The sequence below is a fragment of the Anoplophora glabripennis genome, unplaced genomic scaffold (genome assembly GCF_000390285.2).
Source record: "Anoplophora glabripennis isolate ALB-LARVAE unplaced genomic scaffold, Agla_2.0 scaffold2, whole genome shotgun sequence".
Lineage (NCBI taxonomy): Eukaryota > Metazoa > Arthropoda > Insecta > Coleoptera > Cerambycidae > Anoplophora > Anoplophora glabripennis.
The window spans coordinates 1,933,885-1,947,550 of record NW_019416325.1 but is presented as its reverse complement, the minus strand read 5'-3'; the positions used below and the strand labels follow the sequence as shown (position 1 = coordinate 1,947,550).

At 31.7% G+C, this 13,666-nt stretch overlaps 1 protein-coding gene across 1 annotated transcript in view; it reads left to right on the top strand.

Moving 5' to 3' along the window:
* The first annotated feature begins 4,241 nt into the window (after positions 1-4,241).
* LOC108916123 (tyrosine-protein kinase Dnt-like) overlaps positions 4,242-13,666 on the top strand; it is a 58,369-nt gene continuing 48,944 nt past the window's right edge. The window contains exons 1-2 of the mRNA XM_018722326.1: positions 4,242-4,245; positions 4,389-4,516. Coding sequence (XP_018577842.1) covers positions 4,242-4,245; positions 4,389-4,516 — 132 coding nt within the window. The remainder of the gene's footprint in view (positions 4,246-4,388; positions 4,517-13,666) is intronic.

The following is a 13,666-nucleotide window of genomic DNA, read 5'->3' as shown; positions in this document are numbered from 1 at the left end:
ATATTGTATTAACAGTAACTTTAAGTTTAAATATTTTTGTTCAGAAGATTGAATTCAGTTTATCTTAGAGTTGGAACATACTAATACGAAATTTTCTGTAATTTAATTATTATTGTAATTTAATGTAATTGTATTGTAATTTAATATTATTGTTACTAACATTTTCTGTAATTTAACATTACATTGTAAAATTACAGTGATAGGTAAAGATTAACGTTTTAATTATACACACATCAAAATACGTAGTTTTATTGTAGAAAATGTTATGTAGTGTAACGTATCGCATTATTAGAGTAAAAATATAACAGTTTGAGTTTATGATAGGAAAATTGATGAGCCTCAGTTTTTCTTGCTCCGCAACGCTGCCTCATTGAGTTGGAGGTTCGAGTGGAACTTAAGCGCGTTTATTAATTGCCTTAAAGTTGCCTGATAGGCCAATAAATATCGATTCATAAGGGATCCATCCTGGAGGAATGGCGCTAATACCAGTAACTGCGGGAGCTTTAAAGATGTTAAATTTAGAGTTCATGCAGGCACTATGTCTAGGTTAAAACGATATAAGTCGTAAATTTGTAACCGTGGCGCAGTTCCGAGGTTCGGTAAATCCTCGAGGCCAAACTTTTAATAATTTAAAATGGGAGGTTTTTGTCTCCGGGTGCCCAGGTGTTTCCCCACATAACTTCGTAATAATTCCGTAATTACCTTACAAATAATACCGAAAAATAAATCACCCGCAGCTGCCGCCGTAAGCCCAGTAATTGATTTGTTTACTTTAAATTTATTTTCATATATTTAAGGCAAAAATAAACACGGCGTTGTAATCCACTTTAAAGTTTGTTTTCTTTTTGCGGGGGAGTGAAGAGCCCGGCTAGCTGGGCCCAGAAGTTTGCTTTTTTACTCTCGGCTCCTTATTCCCTACACTTATTAGACATTCTGTATTTTTATCCCGGCAGCGGAACTCCGATAAGGCCCATAATACAGGCTCGGAGAATATCGCACGATTGGCGCCATTACTTCAACTCGGTAGACCAACAATAATACGAAAATAATACCTACAATACCAGTACTACATTGAGAAAACTATTTGAAAACTAACAAAAATAAAAATGTTGCATTGTTTAAAAGTTAATATTACTTTATCGTAATAAGTACATTATTACATTTTTGCGATTTAAACTGACTGTAGTACGTGTACTGTGTAAACTGTGTAAGTAGTAGGATATTGAGAAACCATATACTGGTTGGATTTGACCTTGACCTTCAGTTTCAAGGTCATGCCAAGGTCAAATAGAAAATGATAGGTTATACTAGCAATGGATAGAGTGCTAAATTTTAAGTCCGAATATGAGGTCAAACAGTTGTTCCTGTATGGCCTTGCAGGTCATTTGAAGGTCAAACTCATATTTCTTTCAATAACTCGCTCGCAAAAATGTTCCAAACTAATTTTTTTGGATTTTGAATGACAAATTAGATGGTGACCTATTCATACTGATAGTTTTGGCTGAAAAATTAAATTCTATTACTTTTATATCCAGTATTTTTTGTGAGAGTTTGACCTTCAAATGACCCACAAGGTCATCCTGGAAAATTGTTCGGGATTCCGACATAAAATTTGGAAATTCGTCATTTAAAATTCTATAAATTTTATTTAAAACATTCGAAAAATGAGTTTGACCTACAAATGACCTTTAAGGACAAACATAACTAATTTGACCCCATGCTCAGACGTATCAGAAGTAAAAAGTATGATGCTTCAAATAAAATTTTCACGTTGACCTTGGCTTCACCTTGAAACTTAAAATCAAGGTCAAATAGCCTTTTTAGGATACACTGTATATTGTACTTAAATTTTCCACGTTGTTGTAGTTTTTTCTGAATGAATATGAATAATTAACAAATGAAGACTATGTAAGATACAATTTGGCCAAACGGAATATCAATTTTGTTATTTTCAACGAAGTCGCTATTTGCCTATCAACATTTTTTTAAAATCTTTAAATTTATAAAGAAATATATCTATTACATTATTATTGGAAATATTCTTTAAACATTTACCACAGATTTTCAGCAGACTCGGCATTACGATGTGCTGTCATTTATTACTGAAATATATTTTCAGTGAATACGATATGACACGACAATAACGTATCCACTATATACGTTTTTCTGGTCTAAATCGATCTCGATCTTTGTCGTGTTTCCTTGTTCAACAGACGATATCCGTATTCGTTTCCAGCACTAATGAATACATAATTTCACTTATCCACGAACAAATTGTAAATAGATAAGTATACGTCAAGATTGTTTACCTGAAATATTAACATATAATTTTGGCTTCAATTTAAATTTCAGATAAGCTGTTGTTGAACTTCCCCGAGATACGTATTCGTCTAATGGTTGCATTAATAAATTAATCGATTTTAAAACAGATTTGCTTAAATTGAGAAAAAAGTTACATATAATGGTTAAATTTTAATTTCATTTGAATTTAATTAGATAACACTGTTAGTCCCTCAAAGTAATACAACTTTAACGAAAAACAGGTTACCCATATTGTACTATTATTTTGTGAGATTGGACGGCTAAACGGAACTGGACTTGTAGTTTTAAAGTCAATTCCGCAACCCTAACGGTATATTTGAGTCGGGGGCAATTCCGAAGCCATATAAAATCATTTTTATGGGACAAAATAAAACTGAGATGTTTAAACCAATATTTGTTTTGGTCTAATAAACGTTGTCTTCGTCGGGTTTCTACCTCCGTGTTTCCTCTGATTCCTGCGGTATTTCAATAAAACTGAATCAATTTATGCACTGAGATGTCTATTTGCACGTTTGGAGGTAATTTCGCTCACGATTTGAGTAATGAATATGAATTTGTTGTCCAGACTTTTGCCATGTTGAATCAACCGCAATTTTCACGTTTAGTTAACACTTGCAGAATACGTAATGTTTCACACTGCGAAACATGATACATACTAAACATATTTTTACAACATTTATATTTAAATCACTAAATTCGAAATACCAAAAAATGTACTTCTTATGTCTTAAGAATTGTATTTCAGTATTAAAGTGCGAAAATAAATTCGAAAGTTGTGTAAAATTTTGAGAATTTTACTACAGTTTTGAATCAAAGAAATTTTTAGAAACATTAAAACTTTTGAAATGTTAGTCACTAAATTTTAAAAACAGAAAACATTAAACACGTATTTTAGTTTCACAGCTTGGCTATAAATTCAGAAGATCGGTAAAATTTGAGTTACTACAATTTTGAGTGGAAATTAATAGAAATATTACTTAACGTTGAAATACGTATTAAAAAAATTACGTTCTAAGTATCATAAAAATTGTATTTAAGTTTCATTCGGTTCAAAGTCAAGCAAAATATAAATTCAGTGATGACAGACAAAATTTTGAGTTCAGTGATTTTACTACAGTTTTGAATATTTGAACGTGGGAAATTTATAGAAATATTGTTCAAAAATATAAAAACAAATATCTCAATTTAACATTATAAATATAAAACACTAAAACAAATATATTTCAGTTTCGTAGTTCAATAATAATGAGTTCAAAAGATCCGTAAAATTTTGAGAACTTTTCGCCACAGTTTTGAATAAAAGAAATTTAATTTCCTTAACAAATCTGGTGAAAACAAGCAAAATATAAGTTCAGTGATGACAGACAAAATTTTGAATCAGTGATTTTACTACAGTTTACATGTTTAAAAGTAGGAAATTTATAGAAATATTGTTCAAAAAATATAAAAACAAATACTTCAATTTAACTTTATAAATATAAAACGCCAAAACAAATATATTTTAGTTTCATAGTTCGATAACGAGTTTAGCTCCGTAAAATTTTGATAACTTTTCGCCATACTTTTGAATAAAAAAAATTTAATTTCTTTAACAAATCTGCTGAAAACATAATGTCAAGTAAAATATAAGTTCAGTGATGACAGAAAAAATTTTGAATTCAGTGATTTTGCTACAGTTTACATTATAAATATAAAACGTCAAAACAAATACATTTCAGTTTCATGGTTCGATAACGAGCTCAGGAGCTGTATAAAATTTTGAGAACTTTTCGCCACAGTTTTGAATGAAAGAAATTTCATTTCCATTGTCGAATTTGCGAAAATAAAGGCTTCTAATTTGCTCGGGAGGCCGTAAAGCTTCTCTCTCGTCGTTCCAAAATACAAATACAATAGAGATCGTTAAAATTAGGGACGCCACAATGGGTTTGAGTTTTATATTTGATTATTTATTTCTTCCAAAACACAAACAGCAGGTATCTCCTGGAATCAGCGACCTGAATATGATTAATTACGAAACCTCCAGTGTACAGGTGCATACAGTTGTATATAATTTCTCTTTATTCCAGGGATCAACGCAGAATTGTTCTACGTACATAAAGGAGTTGTAAATACCTACGCTCTCAACTTTGTCGTCATGATTCCATCTCACATTAATGAAATCCAATTTTCCTGGCAGAGCCTGATGAATTACTCCGTAAGTACCCATTTGTTGTAAACTAATCGACAACTTTGCGACGCAAATAGAGAAACGCGAAACGATCCAATACACTCAAAATGTACTACTTTCTTGTGCACCACATCAAAAGAAATTACAGGAAACGCTCGATATTTTCAAATTTTAACGTAACCTTTCAAAACATTTATAAATGTTAGTTATTAATTATAATATTTCTTAATTGACCAATGGCGTAAGGATGCTGTGAGGACTCTGTAAGGGATAATACAACGTCCAGCAGACCGAATAGCCGTTATTAGCTGAAGTTACATTTTAACATGCGTCTAACTTCTGTTCCCCGCAACTTTGTTTTAAATAAAATTTTCGCGTTTCACACATAACTCACGAGAGGTTTTGTGAAAGGTCGTTCTATATACGTACAACGGACGTTTGCCCGCAAAGTCCATTCTGTTTCACAAAACTGTTATTAAAACGGCATTGCAACTAAACACGCCTCTAATTACGGCACCACGAAATTAAAACAACTAACATTATTTTCTATTCTCGAATAAGGTTCGGTGTGTTACGTTCGCCGAATAAAACAAAGGAAGCAGCTGTGAATGGGCTTAAGGTGAGGTGGCCCTGGACTGAAATTTTCTTATTCTCCGTGTCACGTCTCATTTCTCTTTAAGAGTTCACGTTATTTCGTCGGCTTTTCATCCTTATATTGCATTTAGGGCATTATAACGTATTTACATGAATCTGTACTCGACTTCCGGCGTTCAGGAACTATACGGCGTCGCATAATTTAGAGNTAAAGAATTGTTATAAAACAATATATGAATAATGTGAAAATATATATACAGGGTGTTCGGATAACATTCATATGAAGTTTTTTTCTTAAATTGGACCCAAGAATAACCTCCTGTATACATACATACATATATATATATACATATATACATATATATACATATATATACATGTATATATACAGGGTCTCCCAAAAAGACATAAAAGAACGCAATATTTTTAAAATAATGAAGGAAATATGGTCGGAATACTTCATCCCTAAAAAGCTGGCCCCTTCTCATGTACGAGCTGCTCATATTAAAGTTTTGAAATTTGTAGGCGATCCTAAAACGTAACGCCCTGTACGAAATGGACAAGGTTTTAATCAATTTAATCCACCCCCAAATGGCATAAGCGGTTTTAATTAATCTGATAACCTGGTAATTTTATGCATGTGCGATTATTAATTAGAACAGATTTATTATTCGTGGCGGCAAGATCATCCGACGCGTTGTATCACAGACAAAGTACCATGCACAGCAAGATTATACATAATACAACGTTTTCTGCGCTTAATAGGATTCTTGTTTCCCGCTCCGTGTATCAGTTTCTGACAATTTATTAATTAACTAAATCATTAGAGAGAAAGATGGGTTAAATATGGTAGAGCTTCGCCCGATCTAGGCATACAGAGGATACGGCTCATGCAATGTATATTCCGCGACGGAAAATTAAGTAACTTATACAGACGGAAAATTAATTTTCGAATTTTTCGAAATTTAACGCAGTTTCCAATTCTGTCGGGCACATTTTCGGGTAAGTCTACACGGAGTCATAAAATAATTATATTGAAGTTAACATGATTTAAAAGTCTATTTCCGCTCTGTGTGTTCCTACCAAGGAAACTCGGATATTCCAATCTGTGGAATATATTATAATTTTTAATAAGTTCCATAGAAATCCATATCTCTGACTGCGAGAAACCCAAATAAAAGACAGGGAAGAACGTGATCTTACTATTGGAAATAGCGGATATATATTTCCCTTGCATTCCGAAATATTCTTTGTTTGAATTAAAATAGAAGTCATATAAATTTAGCAGGTGGGTAAACAACATTGGAGGAAGGATATGGAAATACATAATTTAGAAGGAAAAATTGTAATGATGTTATACAGGGTGTCCCAAAAGGGTTTCAAGGTCAAATCCAAGACCAACTTGAAAATGGAACAATCCTATTTTCTATGTCCATAATCGATAAAACGTTAAATTTTATGTCCTTACAGGTCATTTAGAGGTCATAATTATTGTTCTCTGAATAACTCGATAAAAATATTTCAACCATTTGTAGGATTTTCATTGACAAATCAGATGGTGACCTTCAAATTGACATGACAGTTGATTAGATATCAGGGCCACTGATCATCAAATTTCAATTATCAACCTAACAATTTCAAAATTGTTATCAAGATCATATTAATAGTTTTTGAATACGTCTATTAAATTCTATTACTTTCATATCAATTACTTTTTGTGCAAAATGAATTTAACCTTCAAATCACCTGCAAGGGTATAGCCTGGAAAAGTCGTTTGATCTCAAATTCCGACGTAAAACTAGCTGCTGTATCGGTTCCTGGCATAAAAAATAGCGCATTGCATTTGATATTAAGTTGACCTTACTTTGACCTTGCAACTTGTAGTGAAGGTCAAGTCCAAGGTCACTATCTAATTTGTCATTCAAAATCTTTTGCTTAAAATATTTATGTCAAATTATTCACAGAAAAAAGGGAATGACCTCCAAAGGACCTTCAAAAGGTCAAACCAACGTTACCAGAATATTAGTCTCTTGATGTGCTACAACTTTTTTTTATCTCAATCTTGAGAAGTTATCAGGGGGGTGGTGGGTCTTTTAGGGACACCCTGTATAACAAAATTAAGGATAAAAACCAGAAACGAAATAAATTTAATGAAAAAACTGAATACGTGAGGTGTCATGGAGAAGGTTTTAGGTACTAAAACTGTATTATTTATGCTACGAGTGTATGAATTGCAATTCCCGGCACTTGAGCGAGAACTAAAATAAACACACAACGCAATACCATTCATTCATATTAAACTGCAATAAAAATAAAAGCAACACTATCTTGAAGCCCAGAGGTTTTCAAAAACGGGATCTAGGTCGGGCTGTTATGCGCAATAAAATCCTTAAAAGTGTTGTGAATGTCCTCCACTGAATATAACAAGTTTTCAGGGAAGTGAACAAAGAATGGCGCTCGCTTGGCACCGAAGTACAAGTAAAATTAAATTAATTTCTGAAACCACGTCTGCAACGCCTACAAACGTGTTGCATACATGATATACGTACATAAAAAGCCGGGTAACTTCCACGAAATAGCGAAATATCACACTCCGAGTCAATGAAAGTGACAGCCAGGCAGACAATTTGTAGAAAAATATTCAAATATAAATACAGTTCCAAAAAGTTCCGCACCAAACTGAATCTAAAAGTGATCGTCACTGTTATACAGGGTGTAAGAAGTCTGACTGCCATTACCCCAGCATGAGATAGAGGAATCATAAATGAACAAAAAAGTTGTTCGAATCCAATATTCGCGCACTCGCTGGAAAACACCACAAGAAAAGGAAATATTGGTACGCAAAAAACACTCATACACGGTCCGATTCCAGATACCAACTGAATTGCGTAAAGCTGGACAGCTTAGTATCTCGTGTTATCCGCCGCGCCGTTGTCACATTGCTCGATATGAATTTTATCGAATTTCAAATTTATTACAACGCTAATTAGTTTTTAGAATTTAGCATAAATTAGTTCAGAAAAGTGATAAACATTGTATTTTATGGTATTCTACGCACGCAGTTCTAACCTTCTAACACCCTGTACATTGCTCGACAGCCGTTGTGCTCTTTTCAATTGTCTGGCCTTCTAATTAACTTCAAAACATCCAATATTTATTATATTATTTTTATAACCAGCGCATTCGCCATATTTTTAATTACTATGCATCATTTAATAATATGTACGTTGTACAGATGAATGTATAGACAATAAAACTACCTTTATGTTTTGATCATTAGTAAAATTACAGTACAGCCTCGATAATCCGAACGGAAGATTACAAAAGCGTTCGGATTATCAAACGTTGTTCGTATAAGTCAGATTCCAGTAATTTAACGCTCTTAACTTTAATTCTCACTTATTTCACTCCAACGGTAGTAGTGGAACATTATAATGGCATCATTGCTCTATAAGGCATTTTATTAATGTAAAACCATTCGAAAGAAAGGTAAAAAGTGACAATGGAAATTGCAAGAAAACTTACAATATTCCGAGATACTACATATCAGTTCTGTTTTGGTTTGATAACTGGCGTTTAATATTCCATCAAACGCATTACTATTTTTATTGTAACTTGTATTGTGAAGATGTGGTTAAAATAATCCTGCAGGGCTGCGAGCAGCGATTCGGCTGAGATATGAATATGCATAGGCGTAAAAGCATTGTGAGACTGTAATTGTATTAAATCGAATGTGAAATGTCGCCAGAGTGTGTTTTATAAAGTACGTTCTGCTTGCGCAAATTGTGGGCGCCCGTTGAAAATTTGCGGCAATGTTAGAGTGGAATAATGTATTCCCGCAAATGTATTCAAATTCGTGTAAAATTATGGAAAATGAACCAAGAAAAACAAGTGATAAAATTGATTTAAGACGTTTTTATGACAGACGGAATAAATAGTTGTCTTTCGCATAATGGAAGTTGGCAAGAGTTTAGAGGGAGTTTCATAATATTACACTCTTCTTATTCGGGGTGATTGAAAAGCCAGAAAAAAAACTGCGTCACAGTCGGGCGAAACTGGACCGGATCCAAATTTTAGAGTCTTTCCCGATGAACACTATACATTATAAAAATGTCATTTTTCCACATGAGTACATTTATAAATATTCTGTCATTCCCAACAAATATTTTAATCCAGTTTCCAAACTAACTCGTTTTAAATATTTATTTCCTGAAACAAGGTATCATTGGTTTCATGGAAATGTATTCGAAAGTTCGTTTATTTATATATCAATACTAATGAGAATATATTAACTCACTAATTTTTGAAAAGGACAAAGCAATATAAAACACAAAAACTGTAAAACAATCAAGGATTGGCAAGGCGATATCTGTTTATTAACTTAAGCAAATGAGTTATATTTAAAACAAATAAATCATTAGTTATTATAAATCGTAAACAAATATATCGTTAATTTATATAATTTTGAAACGTTAACTGCAATTTATTAATCGGAACCAAGTTATGTTGAATTAAATAAATATTTTTTTGTAACAAAAAACAAATTCGTAACTATTATCATTTTCATTTTGTAAATTTTAATTAATAACTAATAAATTTGGTTATTACAAATCGTAATCAAATAAATCATATATTTATAACGAATAAAATAAACCAGTACTGACAAAATATATGTACTCAAATAAATTAATAATTTTATAGTTTTTCTCAGTTAATTAAAGGAAAAATTAGTAACAAATATTTTAATCTAGTTTTAAATGTTTGTTCACTGAAAAAAAGGCAATAATGGTTTTATGGAAATGTATTCTAAAGCCAATTTAGTTTCAGATCAATACTATATGACAGTATATCAAGTCACTAATTTTTGAAATGGACAAAGCAATATAAAACACAAAATACTGTAAAACAATCAAGGATTGGCAAGGTAATACCTGTTTATTAACTATAAGCAAATTAATTATATTAAAACAAACAAATTATTAGTTATTATAAATCGTAAACAAATATATCGTTAAATTATATCAGTTTTGAAACGTTAACTGCAATTTATTAAACGGAAGCAAGTTATGTTGAAAAAAATAAATATTTTAATGTAACAAAAAACAAATTCGTAGCTATTAACATTTTCATTTTGTAAATTTTAATAACTAATAAATTTGGTTATTACAAATCGTAATCAAATAAATCATATATTTATAACGATTAAAATAAACCAATAATTGTATAGTTTTTCTCAGTTAATTAAAAGAAAAAGATCTAGTAACAAATATTTTAATCTAGTTTTAAATGTTTGTTCACTGAAAAAAAGGCAATAATGGTTTTATGGAAATGTATTCCAAAGTCAATTAGTTTCAGATCAATATTATATGACAGTACATTAAGTCATTAATCTCGGAAATTGATAAAGCAACGTAAAAAAAATAATAACTGCAAAACCATCAATGACAACTGTAAGTTAATGAATTATGCTGAACTAAATAAATAGTTTACTGTAACAAAGAGCAGTTTATAAGTAATGAAGTTCTGAATTAAATTTTTTAATATACGTAACTAATAAATTTGGTTGCTATAAATTGCAACCAAATAAATCTTGGATTATATTGAAACGATAACTTGAAATACGAATTATGAAATAAATACGTACTTTATTACAACAAAAAGCAAATTTTTAGTAAAGTCTTTCCGAAGTCAGTTGAACATATAAAAAAACTTCCATAGGCGTCCCTAAAAAAGTTTTCTGCTAAAGGTAAAAAATTATAATAATTTGTATATGTCTATAAAATTTCTATTATATGTTCATTTGGGCAACAACATATTTTTTTTTAATTATTTATGTCCACAACAATTTTATTATATTGATGGTAAATTTCGTTTTGCCCCGTCTCCAAAATGCCATGTTGTAATAATAGTATTTATCCCTTTCGCAATTGTAATATCAATGATTAATAGTTGGTGCCTATAATAAATTAAAATTACCTGAATCAAACCAAATTCCGCATTGCTGCACTGCACTGCTGGGCAATTTGTCAACCACTTATCAACAGCTGAAATTTATTGCCCAGTAGCCCAATGCAGCTGTGTTTGTGTTTCGTTTGCTCGCGCTCGCATTTTTTTTCAAATTTTTCAATGCCGAGTTGCCCCGTCAGCGACCGAACCTGGTACATACTGTCAACCTCTTGGGTTTTCAATTGATACCGGAAAGACTATAACTAAGTAATGAATTTTATTAATATAAGTCGTAATAGAATAAATCACATATTCGTATCAGCTAAACTGAAACATTAATAGTAAATTTACCGCTATAACAACACCGGTAATCAAATGCCAATCATTAATTTGTATTCAAATAAATTAGTATATTTATTATTAATAAACGTTTTTCTGGGTTAATTAAGACAAAAATAGTTCCATTTTCTTAATGTAGTGGATCGAAGCACTTGGGCTAATATCAAACATCAATGAAATAAATAAACATCCATTAATCCACCGAAAAAAGCTTTTTGTATCGACCCGACATAAAAGTCATATTTACATTTACATTAGTGCCATTATATACGATGTCCTTCAGGACATGGCCGTATACGAAGTAATTAACTGTTCCTATTTATTTTAACAATTATTTCTACTGAATAGAACCCACCGCGCGCTGCGAACCGCGACCGAACCGAAATGGGAGAAATTAATAAATTTCTTATCAAATGATACACAGCAGTTGCTAGTTGAGAGACATTCAATCCCGAATTTAATTCATTAACAAACACTGTGATTTCATTTCATGAACTTGTGCTTTAATAATGGAAAAGGTCTTTCTCATTCTAGTTTGACGTTTCGCCAATTCCGTTCTGTAATAAGTCATTTATTCCGGAATATTCGCGGAATTGCAACTCCGAACCTGTCTACAGCTCGAACGATTGAAGCCGTTCTTTTTTTTAACATTTCCAATCTAAAAATACCTTTTGAAGCGAATAAGGCAGGTATTTAATAACGGCCAACTCGAAGATCACCGATTTGCGTGGAGAAGGGGTCGCCGATTATTATTTGTATGCTGAAAAATCTTCGCGATCGCACGGAACTCGACTGTTTCTCTGTTAATTTTAATTTCGACGTTGAACGTGCACAAAGCCACGCGAGACCAGGGGAATATATGAAAACTTCACAGAAATTTGTTCGTTTATGGGAAATTGAATCTCGCAAAACGTCCCCGCCTTCCGACAAGCCGACGACAAGGTGTTTTGTACGTCGACATAAGGGCGATAAAGAAAATAAGGAAACAAAAGAGACATATCACGGCGGGGGTGTGGGACGTGTATTTGGGTAAGGAAATGAGATCGTTGTGGATAATAAGCTGTACAAAACGTAATCTACTCTACAGGACACAACACAATATCCAAGGAATTGCTTGTCTATACAACGTCAATACCGTCAGGCATGCCGAAATATGTGTTTTATAATGGAATTTTTTTAATCAACAACTTCTGCATGTAATATACACTGATATTCATTTATTTAGAACAAAATTACCGTTTTGTTTCTTTCAGAATAACTTGTTTACATCTACAAAACTTGTTAATAACATAAAAATATATATTGCATTTATTTTATTTTATTTTATTAAAGTCTAAAGTATTAAAACGTAACTAACACATTCAATAACTATTGCAAATTTAACTATGATGAACAAGAATACATTATTAACCAGTATCAGTATATTAGCTGCTGCCATTACCAGTGTTTTGTTGTAATAAACGAATACTTTAGCCAAATAAACCATTTTATTACAACAACAAAAGATATCTGGGCATATTAAAAAGATATATTATCAACTAGTATCATTTTAGTCTCTCAAACGTTGCATTTAGCGGTAAATAAATTCCTGGATTACAACAACAAAATAGTATTGCAATGTATTAAAGTGACGTGATATATTATCAATTCGTATACTTTCAACCGCGACTTTAGTTGTAACAGATAAACGATTTATTTGTTATTTATTATTTTTAATTCAAGTAAATCCTTTAGTTTAGCCAAATAAACCATTTAATTACAGCAACAAAAGGTTTAGCTACGTGTATGCGTTATTTAAAAACAGAATATACTATCAATAAAAATCAGTTTAATCCATGTTACTTTGTGTTTAGTTGTAAAGTCAAATAAACCATTTTAATTCCAACAACGTACGTGTAATATGCACTAAATTATTATAAATTTAACTGTGATGAACATTAACCAGTATTTAGTTACTATGACCCGAAAACGTATACTTGAACATTTTTATAATGGTTTTGGGCACTTTCACATTTTGGTAATTTTTCCTACGGAATATACATAACTTTTCAGCCACGAAATTTGAATAATTCTAAATTTTTCGAATTTTCACCCCCAAGAACGGCGGTGACAACATTTTTAAAATTATGGCGATGTTTCGCACGGTCCTGTACACATTTAGTTTTGCGCAACTCACTCGGTTTCAAAAATACAATACCTATGTACGTTTTCAGCCACGAAATTTGAATAATTCTAAATTTTTCGAATTTTCACCCCCAAGAACGGCAGTGACAACATTTTCAAAAAAATGGCGATGTT